This window comes from Molothrus aeneus, chromosome 13 (assembly GCF_037042795.1).
Source record: "Molothrus aeneus isolate 106 chromosome 13, BPBGC_Maene_1.0, whole genome shotgun sequence".
Lineage (NCBI taxonomy): Eukaryota > Metazoa > Chordata > Aves > Passeriformes > Icteridae > Molothrus > Molothrus aeneus.
Window position 1 is genome coordinate 7,779,470 of NC_089658.1, and position 25,744 is coordinate 7,805,213.

General features: G+C 36.0%; 1 protein-coding gene across 1 annotated transcript in view; it reads right to left on the reverse strand.

The window, feature by feature from the left end:
- Positions 1-25,744, reverse strand: part of UNC13C (unc-13 homolog C) — a 121,906-nt gene that overhangs the window by 54,833 nt on the left and 41,329 nt on the right. The window contains exons 10-16 of the mRNA XM_066558584.1: positions 21,632-21,801; positions 20,681-20,796; positions 19,119-19,282; positions 13,151-13,301; positions 10,704-10,772; positions 9,342-9,431; positions 8,413-8,541 (exon numbers count right to left, since the gene is read on the reverse strand). Coding sequence (XP_066414681.1) covers positions 8,413-8,541; positions 9,342-9,431; positions 10,704-10,772; positions 13,151-13,301; positions 19,119-19,282; positions 20,681-20,796; positions 21,632-21,801 — 889 coding nt within the window. The remainder of the gene's footprint in view (positions 1-8,412; positions 8,542-9,341; positions 9,432-10,703; positions 10,773-13,150; positions 13,302-19,118; positions 19,283-20,680; positions 20,797-21,631; positions 21,802-25,744) is intronic.

Below are 25,744 nucleotides of genomic sequence, written 5' to 3' on the forward strand. Positions count from 1 at the left end.
TAGTGCATGCTCATGCTGTAATTAGATATATTATTAAATTCTTTGCTGTGCTGAGACTCAGCACAGGTAGAACTGCCTGTTGAGGCAGAACTTTTATACCCGACACAATAAAGACTGAAAAAATCAATGCTGAGGAGTATTTACTGTTTTGTTATGAAGGTATTCAGCCTAACAGCGGCTTCTGATGTATGGTCTAAATGAAGAAGCAGTAGAATTTCCCTTTATGTTATTGAGAATTTTATGTTCTTTAATTTTACTACAATATGCATTTACAGACAGACTTTGTCTCTACAATTTTTAGTTATTAACTCTTATCCTAAAATTTCCTAGGCAAAAGTATTTTGCATTCCTTTGCTTGGCAGAAGGATCAGATTCCTTATCAATGTCCAATAAATAACTTCATTGTAGGGACCCAAATATGAAAAGAAATATTTTAATTCTGTATGGCCACATACATGAATAATTTCTGCCACGCAGAGCTATGTCTGCACATGCTAGATCTACACATTCTCTTCTATACTCCTGTGTGAGATTGAAAGGGGTCTCAGCTAGTAAGCCTGTGATCCTGCAAGTTTAAACACATATTCCCTGTACTTCTCATTCCTAGTCCAAATATGACCACTTCAATGGACCTGGTATCTTTTAGAATATGCCTAATATGACATACGTGTCACAGTGAATGAATTAAATGTTAATTTAACCCCAATTAACTTTTATCTATGAATACCATTTAGAATGGCAGAGAGGGAATTTCAACACCTATTTGAAACTGTTTTTGTGGCCACTGTGGATATTTTAGACATGTATCATTAATCACACTGCTACATACTCAGATGAACTACAAAGGGTACCACCTCAGTGTCTAAAGCAACAGAAATAAAGCTCAGGAGGAGGTCAAAGGATGGTGGGTCTGGTGTCACGAACAATTAACAACTGTGCATGCAAATGAGAGAGCTTTGCAAAACAGAAATGAACATTAGAGCATTAATGTCACTCATAAAGGCTTTCCCTGATATACATAGATTTTTAATAAAAAGGTCTTGTTTCTACATCAAAGATGTAGGTCTAATAGATCATTTTTTTCTCAGAAGCTTATTAAATCAAACGAACTGAAAGGCAGCTGTAGAAGACAAAGCCACCTCATATGTAGCTCAGCATCTTTCCAAAAACTCTATTTCACAGCAAGTGACATGTAGCTGAGACAGCTTTTCATGGCTTTGAATGTGAATCACAGAATGCAAAATTCAGTTCTTCAACAGAGATAGCAAAAAGTAACTGATTTACAATGTAATAGTTGCACAAGGAGGTAATTTCTACCATAATTCTCTGGAAAAGAAATCTCTTTAAAATCTGTATGACCTTTTCAGAAGTCCCAGAGAAGGTATTTTTAAAATAGTCTCACATTACAGATGTAGTTTTATGTCCTGAACAGAAAGTGCATACCCTGCCCATCCATAGTTGTTATTTCCATTCTTTATCCTAAAATCTACCTAGTGGGTTAGAAATGCTCAGAACCCACTTTGCTTTATGTATAGCAGATGCCTTTGTAGAATTATGGAATACTCTGAGTTGGAAGAGGCCCACAAGGACCAAAGTCCAGCCCTTGCACAGGGCAATGCCCAAAACCACACTGTGTGTTTGACAGTGCTACCCCAGCTCTGGCTTGGAGCAGTGCTGTTATAATGAGGTAAAGCAGTGGTGAAAATTTGATTTCAATCTAGATTTTTTTTCACTTTCATTATACCCATTTGAAAGAAAATGTCAGTGTAAAAGCATGAACTAAATAGCTGATATACCCAATTAGTGCCACACTGGAACAAATATAGTGAAAAGTCATAGGAGACCCTAAATAGTGCTTATTATTGTATAGGATAATAACAATGAGAATTTTTTAAAAATACAACTGAAAATTTCAAGAGGAACATAAATTCTTAAAATAGCAAGATGACAAAATCATTAATTAAACTGATGCTGTTAGTGGTTTTTAATTTTAAAATAAATGAGTTTCTGAAGTTTCCTGTCTTGTTTTTGTTTGATACAGCACTGAACAAGCTCAAATCACAGACTGCTCTTCCAGTAACCAAGAGACCTTTCCAAATACTGATATGAATGAAAGTGTGCCAATTAGCAGAATCACTTTCTTTTCCATGAGCTTTTTCACATAGGAAAGGTTATTTAAAATATCTTGACCTCCTGTAGCATCACTTTGGATGGTAATGCTGCCCACATGCACAGAACCATGAAATGCCATAAGATGTCCTGTGCTTAAAAGCTCAATGAGTGACTGGCCAAAGGCACAACAATGATATTCCTAAGGGGCTTCTGCTGGCAGATCAAACAAGCAATAAGAGCAGATGACATCTCACCAACAAAACAGGTTTTTACACTCTCATATTAATTGACTTGGGTGCTTCTTGTCTTTAGGATAACCCTAGAGTGGTAGCAAACACCTTATAAGAAAAGTGTCTTTAACAAGAAGTCATATTATTCACTTAAGATTCACACATACACTAAGTACGGGAGCTTCTCTGTGGGTTTTTTTAATGCAACTTCCAAACTAGGTGATAACTCTGTTTTTTGCCATAGAAGACATCAAAATCAGAAAGGAAGTGTGTAAGAACAATTTTTCATAGGATATGAATCGAAATAAATTATTTGCACAGAATCATGTTTGTCTCAATTCCCTTTTAATGTCAATTTACTAGTCACCGAATTCATATTCAAGCAATGGATCATGCAGCACAGAGTCTCCAAAATCATCACTGGTGTTTTGATAACTCTCTTAAAGAGAAAAATAAAATGTAAAGGGAGTTTTCTGAGTTTAATGGAAAAAAAAAGCTAAAACTGTTGACAAACAAACATTTTGTACTCTAGAAAAGTGGCTGAGACTGGAGAAAGCAATCTCAGACCCAGTGTGAAGCAAGATTAAAATCTACATCTCTATTACCCTGAGACAAATCTGTAAAGCCTGGTCTGAGAAACAGAGAGCTTTCAACTTCTCCCATCACTGATTTTACCAGATCGTAGGATGAATGTCTGGTTTAATTTTCTTTGCTTTTATTGTGTTCTGTGCAATCAATATCCATTATTATCTGTGTGACTTTGACAAATTGAATTCTATGATATCAGAAAGTTATGTATTGCTGTCTGCTGCAAGCCCCAAGCTAGGTTTCAGAATACAAAATTTTCTATATAAATAATGATACAGTGGAAATTCAATGGAAACCAACATAGTAGCCTTGATCAGCACAAGGCTGCAGAAGGCAATTTTATAGATCAATCTTAGATAATGAAATATTAATTTTAGCAATTCTTCCAGATTTTAAACTGCATATTTATTACTTACATTACATATAATATTACTTTATGTAGAACCACCAGCAAATATACAATATGCGCTATACATAAAATATGCACATATGTAGACATTCACATATAACATCTACTGATTTTTAGGATTTTATATAATTTTAAATGATATTTTTAATATCTAAAAAAAATAAAAATTCGGCCTTACAGAATTTACTCAACCGAGCCTAAAGCCAGAAACCACTTGCAGACATTCATTCAAAACCTGTGAGGGATTTCCCTGTGCAGTGCTGTCACACTAACTAACTCCTAAACTTATTTGTTATTTGTTAACTTATTTGAAACTGAAACCCTATTAAAAGAATCACCATAGAATCACAGAATGGTTTGGGTTGGAAGTGATGTCAAAGATCATATTTTTCATTCCTCTTGCTCTGGGCAGGGACACCTTCCACTAAACCACGTTGCTCAGAGTCCCATTCAAACTGGCCTTGAACACTTCCAGGGATGGGGCACCCACACCTTTTTCAGGCAACCTTACTTTATGTATTCTCCAGTATCATCTAAGTGGAACAGAATTCTTTTGGATTAATTCTCATCAAGAACTTTCAGCCTTTTTCTTCAAGGACTGGCAGGTGAAAGGAGCTGGTTTAACTGGTCTATCTGTTTAGGTCAGTGTAACATGCATAGCTTCTCTGCAGTGGCCAGCCAAGTTGATACTGTGGTTTTGATCTGACTCACCCACCCAGAAAAGTTCTGCTTCTGCAGGGAATACGTGGAGGAAGACCTAAGTGAGCCCCTCACTTATTGCAAGATCTTTGACTTCCTAACCAGTGTTCTCAGACAAGCTGCTAAGAAGAAATTATATCTGTAAGATCTGGTCTTCTGACAGAGAATTCTCAGAACGGAGTTGGAAATGCCATAGCACAAAATGTATCCTTCTGTTCTGAGGTAATTTACCAAATGTTTTTCTATTACTGTTGTTAACATGCTGGCCATCAAAAACAATGCTGCAACACAAAGAGAGATCTCTAAGTACCCTCTGCATGCCAGATTTGAAGTCAGAACCTTTTCAGAGAATCTAAAGCATTACATAAACATAACAAAGGGCGTCACAAGAATTATTACTTGACACTGAAATTTGCACGCCTGAAAAATAGAACTCTCTGTAGTAAACAGCTTTTGCTACTGCACTTTATTTCCCACTTTATACTCCTGAATGTGTTTGAAAACCACAGATCACAGTCGTGCTTCAATTCTTGCAGTATTTCTATAAGAAATTAATAATCTAACCTTTTTTTTTGCCATTTATACTAAAGAAAAAAAAACTACACCTCCAAAAAGAACTATGAGGCTTGCATTCCCAAATCCCAAAGACCAGGGACTCACAACTGAGTAAAGCAAAACTGAGCCAGCTCCCAAAGCATAGGCCCATCCACGTGCTCATCCACAGCTCCAGTTTCCAGATCTGGGATGTTTTTTGCTCATTATCAACCCAGCCCAAGGTGCTGTACCCCTGTGAGAGATGAATGGCAAGGGCAGAGTACTGTGCTGGAGCAGCTGTACCACCCCTGGCTCCTGGAGGAGTCAATTGCTCTTTGCTACCTCCTGTCTGCACCAAGCTGTTCGGTGACAACATGCAGAGCTGAGCTAAGACCCAAATAAAGGTTCCTAACATCAGGTAGAATATCAGGCCTGCTCTGATGAGCTGCTGTCAAATATAAAGTACTCCAGTGTTTTATTCCAGTATATTGGTGCTATCAGTCATGAAATTATTTGTACTGATCAAGAGCTCTTCAGATAACATGAAGGGTATGGTCTGCATTTCACTGGTGGCACGCAGTGGAGAAGACTGCAAAAAGAATTATTGAAGGGACTTCAGCCTCTGTGAGCACCAGCCAGGATTTCAAAATTTGTTTTCTCAAGAAAACAGAAAGAGTGATGTATCTGTAAATTGAGTCAGAAAGCTATCAAAGTGCTTCCTAAACTACTTCTCCAGGATATGTCTTTTTACCATAGGGTAGCTAAGCACTTCACTCAGATAACTATTAATTAAAAAGAGAAAATACTGCATGTGCTGCATAAGGAGCTAGACAGTCCTTCATCAGAGGGCTTTGTCTCCAATAATGAGGATAGCAATATACATGGCAGTAAGACTGTCAAGCTATCATGTTTTACTGCCTCTGGTAGTCATTGGTATTTTGCCATCAGCTGTTCTTTGTATTCTGGTGTGGAACCGTAGTATGACATTTTTGCATGCTGTTAGCATTTGCAATGCTTCACCCCAGGAAATATCCTCAGGGGTGTTATTTTGCTGCAAGACATTAGCTTTTTAACGGTGATTGCCTGTCTGACACAAAGGTAGAGAGTAATAAAAAGAGGAATTTGAGACTGCTGAGCATATTTTGTGATTTAATTTTTGTGTTCACAGTGGCAAATATCCAAAAACTCCAGTTCAAGCCCCTCAATTTTAACAGTCATTGCTCTATTTTCACCCCAAAATTAAAGAATCCCGCACAATCAGATCATATTTTCTCGAAATACAGTGGCAGGCATCTCTGAGAATTGTAGGTTGCAGCCAAAAGCAATTGCAGAAGGTGGTTACCATGAGTTACACACAGATACACCCTGAGCGTGCAGGGCCTCAGCAGGACAACATCTGCCAGTCCTTCCCCTGAGTGAGAGCAGGTGCTGGCCTACATAAGAACCATTCCTTGTGGCTTTGGGGCTCAGTTCTCAGTCTCACAGCTCAGAGCTCAGCTGTGCAGCTAAAACATGAACCTCCTGTGTGCAGAGCCACGCTAGGATGAGCTCCCTCCCTCTGAGAGGAGGGGACCTCACCTGATGGGGAGAGAGCAGAGATAAGGGAAGGGTACTGAGGAAGGCTTTACAGTGGAATCTGGTCTAATCTAAGGGACACAATGCTAATGAAATGTTAATTACAATACTGATTACTGCTTCATTATTATAACAGTGGTACCACAAACCAGTCACCTGGATTCATTGGAAGGCCTCCACAGCTATAAGTTCAAACAAGCTGCATATTCAAGCGTTCCTAAAACAAAATGCACTTTTGGATATACTGATAGGAAACCATAAGAGGATCATGCTGAACAAAGTCTCCTTGTGCAACTCAAGAGCTGATGCAGAATTCAGGTAGTCTTTTGAATTAATTTTACTTATCTCTCTATTAAAGTTAGATCAGTTATATTTCTCAGAATTGTCTCCCACCTTCTGGGAAAGAAAGTTTTACTGTCTGGCATTAAGATTATATGCGACTGTTGCTTGAATTTTTTTTAATGTGATTTACTGTTAGAAATAAATTATTTTGAATGCAATCTATTTATTCTAAATTTTGCATTTTACACTTCTTCACTAAAGTTTCTTGCACTGCTTTGTGATTGTAACTGTACAGAAAATTGTCTGATTAAAATTTCCATATAAAACTGCCCCTGCAGGAAATCTTGTGAACGAGAACTCAAGAGGTGCAGAAATACAGTGAAATGCAGTTAACTCAGTTTTCCAACAGAGTGAATACTTGTGGATTTTTAAAATTTATTTCAGGATTTCTTATTTCTCTGCCATTAAATAGAGTCATGTGAGAGAAAAATATAATAACATTGCCTGTTTTGCCTCAAATATAATTTGAGGGAGAGAACCCTTACTTAAGCAAGTTTTACATTCTCTACCAAGCAGAAAAGCTGTACTTTAAAACCATATTTTAAAATAGACAGGCTAAATGACTGTATGGATTCACATAAAAAAGTTGTGAATTTTCTGAGTACAGAGAAGCTTTTGCAGTTGTCACAATGCTTTGCAGAGGTAAGACTCCATCACTTTCAGCTGTTTACTGAGGACTAGAATCTACTGATAAACTGCAGGCTTATGTAATACCCAGTCTAGCAGCACTTTTTTTATATTTACCAGACAAGATCAAATTGCTGCAGAGTAAATGTTAGTGAGAAAACAGAACAGTTTATGACGTAAATAGATGTGATGCCTGAAGCTGCTCCTTCCACTAATTTATACTCCTACTCAGCTTAAAATATAATCTGTTGTAGGATAAACACACATCAGCACTAAGTGTGGAGTGCTTATTGGTGCTGGTGAGAATTTCTTAGATTCAAAGCTATGGATAAGTTTTCTCAGGAAAAGGAATCCAATGTGGGAAAATAAATTCTCATTTCAGAAATGTTGAAAAGCAAATATCATCTTTCCTAAAACACAGAAATTCATATTCTGGATTTAAGTGAAATATCTTTCACTTAAATAAATTCAAATAAATTTCATTTGAAGTCTTATATCATTAGTATGAGTGTTCCTATTAATTATACACACAAAAAAAAAGTGCATTTGCCAAAGAATTTAGTTAATTCTGTTCAAGGCTGGAACAGTCACAGAACTACTATCTTTTCAGTGTACCATCCAGAAAGCAAATACAAGGTACAGGTGGTAATATGACAAAGAAGTGATGCTCCTTTAAGACAGTAATTAATTCTAACATTACTTATAGAATGACCATATTACATTAAGAAATAAAGAGTATTCTCAAGGATTTTGCATGACATTTGGAACACAACAAATGCTATAATTAATTTGCACTGATAGCTCAACCTGACAGACTAATATTGAGAAATCCTCTGCTTTCTTAAAGCAGTTACTAAAGCTTGGATCCAAGTATGCATCATAGGTACTAAAATATAAGGCTGGAAGGACTGTACCATTTTCAGCAAATTAAAATTTTTTTGAAAGCTACGGAAGTGAAATGTTAGATTTTAAATAACTGTTTTCCTGTTACAGATCATAAATGAACAGTAATTGATCAAATGTCATCTTCCCCAAAACCACTGGACAATTTCACAGTTGTGTCCAACTTGATGACTACATTAGGAGGTAATGTGTCCATTTTGAAACTCATGTTAAACATTTTAGAGTTCATAGCTGTCTGTGGGTGTATTTATGGTATGCTGCTCCTCCATGCATAAATAAAGTGAACATCTGAGTGCTTTGATATGAAGGAGCACCAGAAGACTTTCTATTTACTAAAGGCAAACTAACAATAATGATTGAGCAATAGCACAGAACAAGTTCATTAGACCTTACCTGATCCACTAATTGGGAGTAGAGGTCATAGCAATTGTCAAAAATGTATTTGTAAGTTGAATCCAGGCAGGCTTTTACACAGTCTTTCACCACAGTACTGGCTCGAGGGGGGCTCTGCAATTCCAGGACCTAATTAAATATTTCATAAATGGGAGAATGTCAGAATTAGATTGAACACAAATATATATATATATATATATATAAGTGTTGAATGGAGCTCTATTATACAGGATGAAAAGTGTTCAAATAAAGCAATGATAAAAATAATTAAGATTGTGTTGAATTAAGGTTGATTTAGTTCACAAATACATTAAAACACATGCAATTAGATTTTATCACTAAGTTTTATTTAAATTAAATACTTACATGATGAAAGTGGCATGTGTGCCCAAGAGTTTACATCTTTAAATCTTAGGTTTTACATTTTATCAGGTTTTTTTATTATTTAGGAAACAATTAAACTGTATAATATGTGCTTTCCTTTGAATTACAATTTCAAGCCAAATAGCAGTTATTTATTTAAAGCAAAGGGTTCATCTTTTTACTCCATTTCAGGATACATTACTTCAAACTTTAACTTAATGGATTATTTTAATTCTCTTCATGTAGCTGCCTAATGCAATGGAATCACATGCTAAAGGTTGCTTTGTGTTTTTATTTTTTCATTCAGTAATATTAATGTGTACCATTCCATTCCAAAAATATTTCCATGCTTGACCACTTAGATCTCAACCTTTGGAGAGACTAAGGCAAATAGCTATCAGATCTATTTTGCTGTTCGGCTTGTGATTTTGTTATATCAGTAGAAAACATATGATTCCTAAGGAGTTCAGCTAAGTATGCTTTATGTGACTTGCCTTTAAACTAATTAAAAAGGTATTTTTTTTGTTTCTGTCAGGAAATTTATTTGTGCAAGTAAAGGACAATACCTTCATGCGAAAAAAAGTAATGCTGGTAAGCAGATCCACAGTTGATTTCAGATCCTGGAGTCTTTCAGAATTGCTGGCAGGAAAATTATCCTGGTGAATCAGGGAAAGAGGAATCATGCAAAATTTGAGTTACAGGTAAAATCCTTGAACATCTAGTTAAAAACCCTCAAAGAAAACATAAAGTGCTGCTTGAAAGGATTAGAGATGTTCATGTTACCCAAATTCTGCCTGTGAGGTAGTTAATGATGAGCATCCCTTGGACATGAGTAGGAACACCTTTGATAATTCTCCTGCACTTGTGATATGAATAATTCAAAATATTGTGATATTTCAAAAACATGGACAGAATAAAAAATGTTACAAGAAGTCTGGGAACTGCTGCTAATGAAAATAATTCATGGGTTTTACATGGCACAAACATAATTTGTAGGCATAAATGCAGTAGTAATCTTAATGTAGAAATAATATAATTTTTGCTACGATCTCTGGGTTAACAGAGTGAAGTAGTGTTATTTAAATAACTTCCTACTTCCTACTAATGAAATATCAGCCTCATGCTACAATACTGTCTGGACAGCATTCTTCAAAATGAAATGATCTTAGCATGAACATATCTCCTTCATGAAGGATATAGTCTTAAAAACTAAGTATGTGCAATTTCATTCTCTCTAATGCCTTAGGGTTCTTTTAAATATTCCCCTTCTCCTCCAGTTTTGGAGAGCAGGCCACATGAACAGACAAATCATTGACCTGGAGGCTACCACTCCTAGAAGTTGAAAGGAGGAGCCACATGTGAGGAAGCCCTAACTTAGGTATTGTCCAAAAGTTTAATGATCCAGTGGACTGGAGAATGAGAGGGAGTTCAGAACCAAATGGTAACTGCCAGGTACCCAGGGTCTGCTTTCCTGAAAGGCTGGCTTTGGAGCACAGCTCAGTGGAAGGAGATTCCATGAGGCAGAAATGAAACTAATTCCTAGCAAATAGAAAAGCAAGGAGACAAGACTCTTTCAACATTTCCTGGATCTTAGCATGCAAGTTGTTGCGAAGATGTCAGGCTCCCAGAAATACAGCAGTATCTGCACTTTGCACTACCTGAGTCAGTGAAGGCAATTCCCAGATGAATTAACTTAATCAACTTAAGACTAGTTATAGACCAATTTAATCAATGTTGTTGAATACTACTCTTTCTTGAATATATGATAACCCCTCGACCCGTTCTTAGCTTTTGGAAAGAAAATACTAAGGTTTTTTTTTTTGTCGAATTGGAATAATATTGGTGTTAAACAGCTTAAATTCTGTAACTTTTTGTTGCAAAGGATTTGGGGGTCTCATGTTGACTCAAATAGAAAATGTTGCACATACCCTGTACTTAGATAAATCAATCCTCAGAGAATTGTGCAATTGATCCAGCAGCTTTATGAACTTTTCTCTCTGTAAAAAGAAAAGAAGAACATGTTGCACTAGAATTTGCAGGTTCCTGTAATTGTTGGGGTTTTAGAAAGCTTCTTTCCACTCTTAACTTATTTGAAAATAATTTGTTTTCCATTATTTCATATACAAGCAATGGTTTGAAACACCTGTGTTTCAAGGCCAGGTGATGCACTTCATTGACTTTATTTTCCCTTTCTATGTTGTATACCTGGTATGCATTAAACACTGTGCAGCTGTGCAATACCTTAGGGAGGTCACAAAGATTTTGCAATGCAACATCTTCCTGTCTTATATTTGCCTTGCAACTGATTAAACTCTTGAAAAAAGCACCTCTCCCTTCCTTTAATAAGTAAGAAATTATGCTCATTTACTACAGAATTTGGTGGAAAAGTATGATTGAAAATTATACTTCTGAAACAGTGACTTTTGTAGGAATAAGGTAAGTAATACTAATACAATGAAATTAAATTTTTTCCTTTCAAATGTGAAGATTAACTTGTTATCTTGATAGATGAAGGAGCAATGAAAGTATTTTGCTGTGAGATTTCCAGCTGAGTTGTGCCATTCTCAAGTAATACTAATGAGTTTCTAATTACCATGTTAGAACATATTCCATAGTCTACTGCACAGAACTGTGAAATCTGAGCCTATGTGAAAGCAGCAGACTTCTGGAAGAAGCAGGAGCTGATAGCTCTCAGAGTGCACTGATTGTATCTGTACAATACAAATGTGATGATCAGGAACTTGAAAATAGAGTCTGTGCATGGTCTCTCATCAGTGGAGTTCTAACCTACACCAAACCCCACTAATTTGGCACAGCTCCCTTAAGGGATCAATCAAAATAGAAATTTTTTGTCATGTTATAAAGCTCTACTGAAATATTCAGTCAGCCAAATCATTCCCAGCTGTAGCCTGAGGACTTGAATTTGAGATGTTCTTTTTGATGAATGATGTGCAGCTATTCACTAACAAATGCCTTTTGACCCAGGAGAGAAGAATAATCTCATATTTTGCCTATAAGTCAATTGTTTGAAAAAGAGCTCCAAATCTCTTTTAGTGATGCCTACTACTCTTTTTCCATCCATCTGTTGAACTATGAATTGGACTGGAATTGTGTCAGAGGCAAACTGGCATTACCATCAGATAAAGGACTTAATCTCTGACCAGTCTGAGGACAAAAGTAGTTCTGATCATTAGAAAAATGGGAAAAAAGGATAAAAATCCAGCAAAACCATTCTAAATTTCAAAAGTTGCATCGAAGTCAAAGGTTTAATAAAGCTTAAACATTGAAAGAGAAGACTTGTTTCAACAAAGATATTAAGTAATTCTTGGTTTACACATCCAAATGTATAATTTCATAATTTTATCTTGAAAATCTGAAATTAATAATTCCTCTATTATTCTAATACTGGAGAAGAGTACTAGTGCCTCTAACACTACTTCAAATAAAATTTTGATTTTGAAATTTTAACGTGTATTTAATAAATTTTAATTACGATTAATATTTTATTTCGTCAATAAATGGTATTTTATGAAAATATTACATCAAATACATGTTTGATATCAACCTTACAAATAAAAACTTTACTAAAAAAAGAAAAAAGAGGAAAGAATAAACACATTTTTCAGCATAAGATTGTGTTTATACCCTCTGTATCATGCGTAATACCAGAGCTATAACGGCAATCTCTTTGAATTATTGCTCTGCCTTACTGCTCTCAATTCCTCTAAGAGTTGGTGAAGAAATCAGAATAGGGAGTGAATGGATCTTTATTTATTATCATGTTCAAAGACTAGGAAGTCCATGCTGTGAGATAATTATCCACAGAAGAAAATTTAGCAACAACAAAAGAAGTATTACCACATCCTGAAATGCTACTATTCCTCCTAAAGTTCCTGATACCTAAATCCAGGACTTGGACAATTCACCAGCAAAAATTTCAGCAAAAATCAGAGAGAGTCTATTATTATGGATCTTTGTGAGAAGAGCAGCACTTATGGCTACATCCATTAGGTTAACATGAGTTCACTGATGACACAGACCAAGAAAGGAATTGCATCCAATACTTAGTCTACTGCAGTTACCACTTTGCAAGGCCCACTGCAATAAAGCAAAAACCTGTTTGTTAGAGATTTTAGTGCTGTGAATATGTGCCAGTGCTTTCTACCCTCTATGCCTCACAAGGAGCTGAGTAGCATCTTCTCTGGCTTTTATAGATGATTGATTTTAAAGACTCAGGGTAAAATTTTCAAACGCTAACAGCAACATTTACTCTTTAAAATGAGCAATTAAAAAAATATCAATGTAGAAGTTAATATGAAATATACTAGGAAAAAAAAGAAAAGGACCAGAACTCTATTAAAGAAAATCTACTTACCCCAAAGTTGGTAGCAGCAAAGCGGTCTGAGGCAGATACATTAGTTGCTGCTGTTGTGTGAGCATAAAAAGCATTTATATTGGCCAACAATGTACTCATAACTGCTGGAACACCAGGGCACATGTATTTAGAAGAGAGACAGGAAAAGTGCCTGAAATTCAAACAAACCAACAGTTATTAAATATGGCATGGAATCTGCTTCTTCTCCCATTATAATTTCTTTCTAACTCTAATTATGTAACTTTCAGGCTACCTCGTGGAAAATTGTACAGATGTATATGAGGAAAATCCAGACATGTTTGATAGAGTTGCCACTTGTTGCACACTGATATTTTCAAACTGGCCACATTAGATTCGCATTCAGTTCTTACTCTGTTAATCCTAAACACAAAAACATGACTTAATGATTTTAATTGCTATTCAACAAAACATTAATTATTAAAGAAAACCTAAAAAAGAAAACTCTAACTCATCATCATGGAAAGTCACAGAGATCCATAGTAGAAAAAGATTTAATTGTTGTCAACTAAAAGACTCAAACCAGCATTTTAGTGTGGCTTTTATTTCACCCTCCATTATTAATGAAAGGTGCTTCAAGCAGCTTCTGGGTTCGCCTTGATTTGAATTAGGCCATAACTGAAACTCTTCCACTTTGATCCAGGCCAGTAAAATTTAGGTAATCAGTCTGTTAAACACAAAGCAGCCAAAACCAGAGGTGCAATGTAGCAGCACCGTTTACTTGTTTAATGAAACAGGAGATGCCTGCTGGAAGCATACAAAGGGCTTATAACACAACAAAACCTGAGAGGTACAAATGAATGAAAGATCTGACACATGAGGAGAGTGAACATTATAATTTTAAACATAAAATCCTAATTTCAAGATCTATAATTAGGCAGGACTGGGAGAGAGAGAGGGATAAAGAATAAATGTACACAAATAGGAAAGAGAATGAAGGAGATTAGGAAAAGATGGTGGTAAAAATGGGTGTACAAACAGAAGAGGATTAAGAAATTCCAATCAGGGTCTGTATGACTGAAGGTCCTGATCTGGCCACATGCTCATCTTAGCTGGAGTCTCTGGCTCCTCTTTCCTGTTCCTCCTCAGGAGCATAAGGCAGAGCAGTGTGCTGGGCCTGAACCACCTGGGCACTAATGCCCTTCCAAGAAAAAAATTAACACAGGGTACAATGCAACTTTCCTGCTGAACTTAAGCCAAATGCCCTTAACTATTGTCACTGCCCAAATCATCTTTCAAGGCATTATTCAAGACTGTTTTCCTGTAGGAGCAATTATTAAGTGCCATTATCTGCATTTTACATAACTGAGAGAAACGGTTCAAAATTACACAGAAACCAACCAGGACTAGAGCCCAGCATTCCCAGCTATGTGCTCATGGAATGATGTTACCAAAACTTTAATTCATAGCCAGTAATTTCAAGAAGTTCTTTTGAAGACTGAAATGTGAATTCAACAAAAGAAAAACACAGGTCTCTACCCCACAGAAAAATCTTTCAAAACATATGTCACATGTCTCTGTCAAGTAGAAGAATAATACTTTCCTTTTTAATAAAATACAATAGTGATGTCAGGTGGTTCTCACCAATAAAGGCAACCTTTAAAGCTAATAGAAATATCTCCTTATCTGTGAGTGAATTTGGGAAATATAGGTAGGGATAATCAGAAGCAATTATCAAAAAATCGACAAAATAATTAATACTTTTAATATTGATGACCTTTATTTTCCAAAAGTCTTTTAGTGGACTTAAAAGTCCTTAGTGCATGAGTAACATCAATCTGGAGATAAAAAGGCACTAATAACCCCACTGGCCTTAGAGTCATACCTGTAACACATGCTCTGCTGTGGGAGGAGGCAGGCAAAAGGAGCAGTCAGCAGCAAAAAAAATCACTGAGATTGTCTCAATTGCCTTCAGGGAACATAACAGACTATGGAAATATTGTCTGGGTCAAAATTTTAGGGTGTCTTCTGAAGGTTCCCATAAGCATTTCACAATGAGCTACCTGTACTGAATTCTTATATTAAGAATAGACCCTAATTGTACCAATTTTTCACAAGGAAAATTTAAAGCAATTGCTGTAATTTATGTCCTTATTGTATCACTGCACTGTTTCACCTGTAAAGTGCTTAGTGAAAATTATGATAAAGCATGTGTGCCAGATTTCTCTTTCTCTCCATCATTTAATTAAAATCTCTATAATGTTCACAGGACCTATTAAGTACACAATATGGGTCATGACTCAGAGTGCTGATAACTCAGATTATCAGCTACCTGTGAGATACCTGGATTCCTTCTGCTTGCTAAAATGAATAAATCAAAGTAAACACCTATCCTTGTTTTTGCTGGGCTTTGAAACAGTAGCCAGTAGCATCAGTTATGAACAATTTCTAGTGGGCACATAAAGTCATAGAAACCACTGCTAGATCTCACACATTTTAGAGCAAGGCTGCACTGCATAAGCTGAAACCAGGCCTGCTCGCTCCAACTTTCTTACTATGCAATTTTCTGACCAATAGACAGTGCCTGGGATTTTTCCAATACTTCTGTTAGCATGAATTAGCAAAGAAAGGAGTCTAATTGATGTGCTGTACTCATCAGCAAGCAAATGCTATCAATAAAAAATTAGTTTAATGGGCGATTTGTGTGCTTTCTGTAATGCTGCCACATTAATTGAAAACTAGCAGGAGAACAAGATGACATAGTTAGTGCCCATTAACCTGCTGGAATGAGAGCTATGTTGTGATTGAGAATCATTAGTTTCTACCTGTGGTGACTCTTGCCAGTAAGAAGTAAAGATCTTAATAGAGCTTTTATTGCACTTGACTCTATTACACAGTAAATTCAGGCTGCTGATATTATGTGTAATTTCAGCGTCTCGTCAAACACTGTTGCAATACATGCTCAGATTTTTGCCTTCTAAAGAAAAGTAAATTAAGTTGAAAGATGAATGACAGGAAAAAAGTTACTTTTTCCTCACTGCAGAGTGTGGCTTAATATATGTAGATAAATAAAATTTCAGTTTGATTCCTTCTAGACATTGAATCTACAGCATAAACTGCCATCAGTCACCACAGTCATCAAAATAAAGGGCAGCTGGATCACTGTGCTGTTTTTCTACTTTTTCTTCCTGCTTTTTGTGATACTTATTTTCTTCCCTACTGTCTCACACATCCCTGCTTGTACTTCTGGGAGTTACACATACCAGTTGTGTGGCTAACAGTGTCTGTCTGGCTGTTACCCATCAAAAAACCAAAAAAAATTCTCATCTGAACCATTTAAGAATGACTGTAATGGTCTCGCTTTTCTTTTCCTAGAACAGACTCCATGAGGAATGGCAGTATAAAATAGTCATAAAAAAGAAGAGTGGATTATGTAACCTATATAGTCAAGACTTCAAAGAGCTGCAATTACTGCAACAGAATCAGTCTTTTTGTTGTATTTTACTATGGGTCAATGGCTGTTTTTCTATTCACATGAATTCCACATTTGTACCTTAAAGCAGATTTTCTTCCTCAGGAACTGTACACTCGTAATCCATATCTTGAGAGTAAAACACTCCATCTAAGTCAGCATCTTTAGGGGAAAAGTGTCTACATTTATCTCATAAAAATGTGGAGATGTTCCTATCTCCAGCAAGAGGTGCAACCACACCTGAATTCATTATCTTTCTAATTTGGTGAGAAAGGTCTAAGTAGGGACAATGATTAGAGCAGATAGGTAACCTGTGTGGTATCTCCTGGTCTGATTCCCACATTTCAGTATGAGTATATTCACTGTGTTTAGAAAATCAAGACGAAATTTTTGAAATATTATTTCTGTGCTCTAAAGGAGAAGATAGCTATAACTACTGAGAGTCAGAAGGAAATCTTCAGGGTTTATTAAGAGATCATAGATTTTAAAGCCACTATAATGAACCAGAAATAATAGACAAGTGGGATTGTTTATTGCTGTAGTGGAACAGGATGCCAAATCAGTTTAGACAGGGGTACTTTAGAGAAGCTTAATCAGGTTTATGTTGTGTAGAAATGCAGAAAGGCATATGTTCCTACTCCAGCATATGGCATCTATCTAGACTTAAAAGGGTCAAGATTGACTATCATTTAGTGGCACTGGAACTTATTGTAATAGCTAACTTTAAAACAAATATGAATTCAGCATCCTAAAACTCACGTAGCCTGATAAAATGCAGATGCTCTCTGGGGTCTGGATCCCGGGGTATTAAAGCTTAATCAGTTTTGCATTTACAAACACAAGCATTTTAATTTCCAATGTTACCATGAGACATGCAGTAGAAGTATTCTGCAACTAGATTCTCAAGCAAAAAATTCTTACACAATATTCCTCTGGGCAAAGTGATTACATTCAAATTCTCTCTCTGTTATATAGTAGAAAATTGCTTTTGTTTTAGTAGAAGATCTTTGTTACAAAATGCAATCTGATAATTCTATTTTCCAAATCAAGAAGCTGTACATTTTCTTCCAGCCACTAAAATTGTTCCAGAAGAAAAAGGTAATCTCATAAAAAGAATAAAACCAGGAGATAATAGTCCAAAAGAAAATTCCTCATGACAAATAGACTTAGTGTCTTCACTACTCTTCTTCCCAAAGTCTGAATGCTCTGAGATGCGTCTGCAGATGATTCAGCAAAACAACGGATATGAATATATATTTTTCTCCAAGTATTACATGAGATTACATGCATCACTGATTTTATTCCCAACTTAAACAGGCTGGGGCTGTTCCCTCAAAAAGGCAGTGCTCATTATTGACACGAAACATTTTAAAATACAAAAGGATGTGGGTATGGGGACAATGAAATCTTAGCTTTTATTTCTTGTGACTATCTAATATTAAATTCACTTTCTCATTACATCTGCCCTCAGATACCTGGTTTGCAGTCAACAACAACAGGGAAATTTGGGGGGAAAGGTACAGAAGAAAGCAAGAACAAAAAGAGGACAAGGCAAAATAGGTCAATTAACTTAAAATGGCTTGGTTGGAATTAATTATTATTAATCATATAATCATTAATTATTCTCTGCAGTGCTGCGTAAGTTCCTTGAAGGAAGATCATTATAAATATGTATATTACAAAAATATATTCCCTGAACTTCTATTAGATGAACAATACAAGAATTCACAGACAGCTACATAAAGTGAAAGACAAGCTCATTGCAATAGTAGGTGGTGTCAATATATTCTGTAAATAAAAGAAAACTTGAGATTTTTAGGTATCTTCTTACTTATTCTAAGACTCTTCTTTTTAGGAGGTAATGAGATACAAAAATATGAGAGATGTTCTGATTAAAAATCCCACAATACCAGGTTGCTGTGAGAGAAAAGCCTGTATTTTTTATTTATAGGACTCACTTCGATCTCCTGTTTTTCTACAGCTCTAGCAGAATATAGTCCTTTTCACCAGAAAACTTTTTGCTGGATATATTGAGAACACATGATGGATCTCACATGTCTGGGCTCTATGGTGCTGTGTTCTAAGGTGTTCAGACAGATACTTTAGAATGGACGATGCAGTAATAGGGCTCAGTACTGTTAAAAATGGTTTGCACAAATTATTTACACATATTATGGAAGCTCACTGTAGCCACTAGTGAGCTTCCATAGTAGTAGAAAAGAGTACAAAGCTTCTGAAACCCTGTTCCAGCTGCATCTGGAACACTGGAAGTCTTTCTGAACTGTGCTATATGTCAGTATCATAAGGATTAAAGAATGCATTAGCAGTAATACCAGTAACAGCTTATAAAATGCTTATATCTTAAAGCCACTGCAGATGAGAAGCACTTTAATGAGAATCAGATGGTCAAACTGATAAGAATTTAAAGTCAGGAATGGAAGAGAAACAGTGAATGAATTCACAAAGGTTTGAGACTCGTTACTTCCCTCAAACTCATTGTTGACAGCAAAGCAGAAAGCTGGCCATGATGATACTTACGTCATAGCTTGATAAATGTATTCAATTCCATAGCGCATTGCAAATTCATCCACAATTTCCTGTGCAGCATCATCAAAGTAAACCTTCCAGGCCTCATCACCTTTCACCTCGGGGATTTTCACCACACCATTTGACTTCACTTCCGTCAGGTAATGGAACAGATTCTAAAGGTAAGAAATGTTTCAAAAAGGAAAGTTTGGCTTTTAAGAAGCATTCTGAAATATATCCTACATATAGTCTTCAATATGTTGTTAGTCAATTTTTAAATTGTTTGTTTTTCCAAAGACTGGCTCAAACTAGTCAGCAAGCTTGTGATTCAGCACATTGTATCTTCTTGATATAAAGTCCTGCCTATTAACTGGCACAGAAAGACTGCAACATAAAATAGTGCAGAAACTTCTCTTTTATATGCCCTTGTTAATGAATGAAATCATGATGTTATAATACTTATTACAGAGTGTTTCAATTTCAATTGTATCTGTGACCAATAAATTTCAAATTCATTATTTAAGCCCTTCAGTTACAGGGAGCTAACAGAAATACTGCAGGTGCCTCTCTCGTTGTTCAAGGTGTGCAACAAAACTTAGTTTTAGTACCCTTGGGAGCAAAGCTAGGATTTGACATTCATGGCATAGAATTCTTCTCAGATTGCCTAGCTCCATATGTATTCACAAATTTTACAACTTTATATGTATCCAAAAAATCCAAAAGATTTTATTTCCTATTTTCAGTGATTGGAAAAAACCTCCTAAAACATCAAAATACTTTCAGTTTTGCTAATTAGCCCATAACTGTCTCTTGGATTCGCTTAAAGCATTTGAATATTGTCATTTACTTCATAAGTCCAACATTTGAAATTTCAGGTCAAAATTGATCAGGAAAAATGCCCTAAATATCTGATTTTACAAATGGTGAACAATGGGAATCTGTGGCTACATGCTAGTGGTGAACCTTCATGCATTAGCTATCAGCTTTCAGAAACTACTTGTATTTCCAGAATAGACTTTCTACATGGATCTCTATTTGAAGGAAGAGTAATCAATTACAAATAAAATCTTTCAGAAGACACACCTATTTATCAGTGATTATTTTTTTCAATGTTGACAAAAGCAAACTAGTTGAAGGAAAATTAGATTTTATAGAGTTTGCGTTTCTCCTTTTTCTCACTCTCCAAAATATGTATTACTGTAGAACAAAAGAAATCCTTTACAGTATACTTCTGTAATATATAGAAATGTTTGTATATTCCTGATGCTAACAATCAAGTATCTAAAGGCTAAATCAAAAAACAGTACAGGGAGAGTTTACCTGGCTCAACCTCTTTTTCTAACACCTCCTGGCAGGAATGATCTGTTTGTTGGTGGTCTTATGTTGTTCTACCCTTGCCTCTGAACCTGATACTTCCTGAGCAATACAGAATGGGAAATCTAAAATAAACTTGTCCTCAAGTACAGCAGCAGTTATTTGTTTCAGTGCTCTAATGTTCTGTAGCCTTATTTCTTTATCCATGCAACAACTGAACAGTAATTTCCATACTGTATACTATAACTTTTCCAACATACCTCATGTAGACAGGTGTACTGCACATGATAAGGAGCAACTTTCTCCTCTCCTTCAATTTCAACATTGATTTTCAGCCTAATGGCCCCAGAGACAGCTGATTTATCTGTTCGCTTTTCTGAAGTGTGGAAAAATAATACATTAGTAACTACCAAGAACACATGTATGTCATATGAAAAGCTTTCATAAATCATTCTAGTTTAATCTTTTAAAGCTAGGGAGTCCTGCTGTTGAAAACAAGAATGTCTTTTAATACCTCACACATGATTCAGGCCACAAAATGGAATATCTAACTATGAAGTAAAGAATCTCTTATTTTATCTCCCTCATTCAAGCAAGGCTACACAGCTATTTATTTACTACTTTCCCCTTCTCAACTGAAATTACTGTAATTTTCTACCTGACATCTGTACTAAATATTATTATTTTCCTTTAATTATGAAGACTTTACCAACAAGCTGGACTACTCTGAGTGTGATGGGTTGATTCTGATCGGTGCCCACCAAGGCTGCTCCATCACCTCCCTTCCTCTGCTGGACAGGGCACAGAAAATCTAATGAAAGCCCCATGGGTCGAGATAAGGATGGGGAACAGATCACTCACCAGTTACTTCCATGGCCAAAACCAGATTCAACTTGGGAAAAAATCAATTTGTTACCAGTGAAATCAGAGGAGGATAATGAAAAATAAACCCAGATCTTAAAACACACCTTCCCTTCACCTATCCCTTCTTCACAGGTTTACTTGATTCCTGATTTTCTCTACCCCCTCCCTGTCAGTGGCACAGTGGGATGGGGCAGTGTGGGTTCTATCTTTCATTTTCAAATCAACCTGTTATATTTAATATTTTAAAAGTCATACATTGGTACCAAAGCTACAAATTTTGAAGTCACAAAGTTAAAGACAGTAATACTCTACCTAAATTTGTTTTAAAAAATCAGTAAGAATCATACCTAAATTATACCATACATCCATTTCTCCACTCAGTGTTCTTACTTCAATGATTGTTTGCCCAAGGAAATCATCTGATTCCTTTTTGAAATGCTGTTTTACTCTAGATTTGATATCATCATCTTCATCCCATACTCTTACTTTTATTCTATCTGTAGAGTTATGACATTCACTGGAAAAACAAAAACAAAACACAAAATGTGAGTGATATATAAACTATATTACTCTGTACTGCTGTCTAATTCATTAAACTCAATCTCCACACACTTGCTTAACTGCACCAAATGTCAAAGCACAAACAATCTGCAATATCAACAGGAAAAAAAGGCCAACCCAGATGGCCAGAGACAAAAAATTTTCTCTATGTATGAGAATTATTACATATAAAGAGAATAAATTGATTGAGTTATATATACATAAAGATTGTATTTAAGAATGTCAATAACTGGTCATAAATTTTTTTTAAATTTGAAATTCATACTTTATGCTATTATGTAATGAGTATCTTAGGAAAGATATAGTTAGGTCAGGTTTATTTGTTTAGGAATGCCAAGTAGTACTCTGGAGTAATACAAAAAGCAAGAAAAAAATTAAAGAGTAATTCCAGTGTGTGTCAGGAAGCTTTTGTTAAAAACCAAAAAGTATGCACCAACATCCCAACAAGGAAAGAAAGGCAATCAGAAAAACCCAGGAAAATAAGTAGCTGCTTTTTAAAAAAGATCCATTAATGTTCTTCAAGACCTCCATTAACTGGTAAGGAGAAAGAGTAGGGACCATGCCATGTTCTAAAAAATTTCTTGTAAATTTAAGTGGCTTACTAACACCTTCTGGGTTGAGCGGATTTGAGAAAGTTCTGGATGTGAGAGGGAATGAGGTGGCTTCACTTTCAATCTACAGAGTACACAGAGGAAAAACATTTTTACTCCCAGCTGCACCCTGCATTTATTTGCACAGAAATGGAAAATAAACTCTATTAATACTTATTCCCATAAGGCACAGGACTGTTTACTATTTGTTGGTGATGGCTTTTGATGACTTGATTGGGATATCCCAACACTGACTGCAGAGGTTTGGGTTAGTGAAAAACTTTCTGCTGAAGTTTGACTAGTACAGAGCTGGCATCAGTTAAATAAATCCATACCATACCCATGCATCCATATGAAGTATTTTTTTTAATCATTCACTAGTGCTACAGAAGTATTTTTTATATTACATACCTTTGTTTATCTTTAAATACTTTGAAGCATAGCTGTTAATTTTCATCTTCAGCAGGGCATTACTTTCACAGTTGATTAAGAGTTTTTACTCAAATTCTATTCCAAGCACTATCATTACTTAGTGATCTGTCTCTGTTTCCAGTGTTAAAACAGTAATACTCCAACTTATCTTCCAAGCAGAACCCCTCAGGGGTATTCTAAGAATTAATTAGTGGTGGTAATGGGCTTTGGAAGTATAAAGTGCTGTAAATGGAATTATTATTGTCAAGGCCAATCAGACACTAAAACTGGCATGCACAGCTTTTATTCTGCCATACTGTGACATCATTCAGTATCACAGAAATCCTTGTGTCTGTCTGTATTCCAGATTTTAACTTTGCAGATAATTCTGGTAATTAAAATGCACATTGTTCTGTGATTAGCAAAACTAATAGAGTGCAGTTTCCTTTTGTCTTATTACTGGCTTCCCTGACATCCAACCAACTACAATCACCTGACTGAATCTTCTCCCATAGCTGGGGTTTTCATAAATTACCCCTTTATGTGAACTCCTGGTATCTGTTATGGGATGAGCTCATACTGAGGACAGTTAGTATCTCATCTCTCTCTAACCACATATTTTCATAGAACATTACAGACACACTATTTGGCAATATGGGAAATTTCTCTGACTGATCACAAAATTCAAAGGCTATTGGCAAGAACATACAAAATATAAGAAGATAGAGGTGAACCAAATAAGCATTGCTGCCTTAAGAAACTAGGCTATTTAATTCTCCTAAAATGTAGCTCTAAGTTATTACTTAACATTGCTAAAGTCCAGCATTGCATTTAGCTTTCACCCAACAGAAATAATTGACAGGGGATTTCTACAGTGACATAGGGAGATCTGTTACTGGTGAGGTATTTCTGTGACCCTCATCACCATACCTGTGCTTTTAACAGAATCTTATTCCTGCTTTGATTCTCTGACAGATGCTGCATATAAAAAGTCATTGTGTACTTCAGCACAAACATCATATTTCTATTCTTCTGAGACAACATAAATTTCCCTCTGATATACACTTATTTGTTAAAGAAATATTTATTCAGATGGTCAGGATTCCCTGATCTCCTCTGTTGTCCTCAGCATCCTTTTCTCCTTTAATCTTAGGTTAGTGAAACGTGGTGAGACCAGGCCCAACCAATGTGTTAACTCATGCTCATCTTTGTGTCAAAACTTTAGCACAGAGTCAGCTCTGTCACTTTTGTAATGCTCCTCTTCAGGACCACAAAAATAGCATGAATTTGTATTTAAAAACTGAAGAGTGGATGAGCAAATATTTCCTCCTGGCCTGCCCTGTGGCAGTGTGACTGCAGGGAGTTACTGCTAAAGTTCCAGAGCTGTCTCTGAATGATCCTGCTCACCTGCCCAGAATCAGAAACAGCCCTCTGGAATGACATGCATGTTCTGCTTTAGTCACTGCTAACATCTGTCCAGAAGCTCTGCGTGGAATTCCTACTTCTGTTTACTCCAGGAAAATCAACCCAGGGAATTAAAGGCTAGACAACATATGCTTGTTTCAGTGTTCCTCTTCTAAGCACTCTGCTTTATGTGCTCAGTAAAAGCATTCACAGAAGTGTGATAGAGGAAGATGAGAAATGAATTGTTCTCTAGCACACAGAGAATTGAGGGTACTGATGCTTCTGAAAACTAGAGAATTTGTAGTCTATTCAGAGATGCAAGACAGAAGAGACAGTTTTAATAATTTACCAACAAGCTGGTGACACTACATTACTTCTGCATTTCCAGAATGCCACACAGACATGAAATAATCCTCACAGAATTCCAGCTTATTCTAATGGTTAGAGTAATAAAACTGGAATAAAAAAGTATCTTTACAACAGTACCCCAATGTAAATTTAATATTAGATGCACTGGCATGATCTTATTGTACATATCCCCTGAGAGATCTGCACCCAGTGTTAAAATGACAACTAAGTGATACTGTGCTACCCTCAGTAAGTTCAGAAAGCCACTTATTGCTATTATTACCCTCATGTTTATTATTAGTACTATTGCCATTACTGCAATCCAGGACCAGATCCACACCACTGCTATGTCCACTTTGTTCTTAGGTATTCAGAGACAGTTCCATGGTCCCTCAGGATATGTCTCCCAGAATTTCATTAGCCCAACTGTTGGCAAAATTTTTTTGAAGTCTGATTTAAAAGTCTCTAAATGTAATTTGTGGCTATTACTTGTTCTACTATACTATTACTTGTTCTATTATTCTTGTTCTACTGTAACAGTAAGCATGGAAAATAGATTATTCCATTCCTCTTTGCAGGAGAAAGGATGTGTTTAAAGACATCCTTACCTCCACTACTTGTCTCTTCTCTAGTCTGGACAGTCCCAATTCTTTAGCAGTGTTGACATGGGCCATGCTTTCTGATAAAGTAGAATGAGACTAATTATGTTTTTTCTTGCATTATTTTACTCTATCATAACAAAAAGAGAATTGTATAATTAATCTGGATTGACAGCAGTTGGAAAAAAAGACTCAGACCATGCATGCTGTACTCTAAACCTGAAAAATATAATCACTGAACAAACGATTTATCATTGGAATTGCTTCTTAGAGGTGTTCTGCTCTCTTGATTTGGGCTGAGGCTGTGAGATACAGTTATTTTAATTAGCAGAATGTCTCAGGCTGATTATTGAAGAACTTTTGGGATGGATGAATATAGTAAACTAATGTGTAGGTTTTATTACTCAATTAGTTCTATGTAATACAAGTCTTTGTTATATACTCTTGCCTAGGAGGCAATCCTTGAGCTATTTCAACAATTCTGGCACAACTGTGCTTAAATAGCACTGGAAACTGGAGCATCATTTAGGCAGTTAACCAACCATGT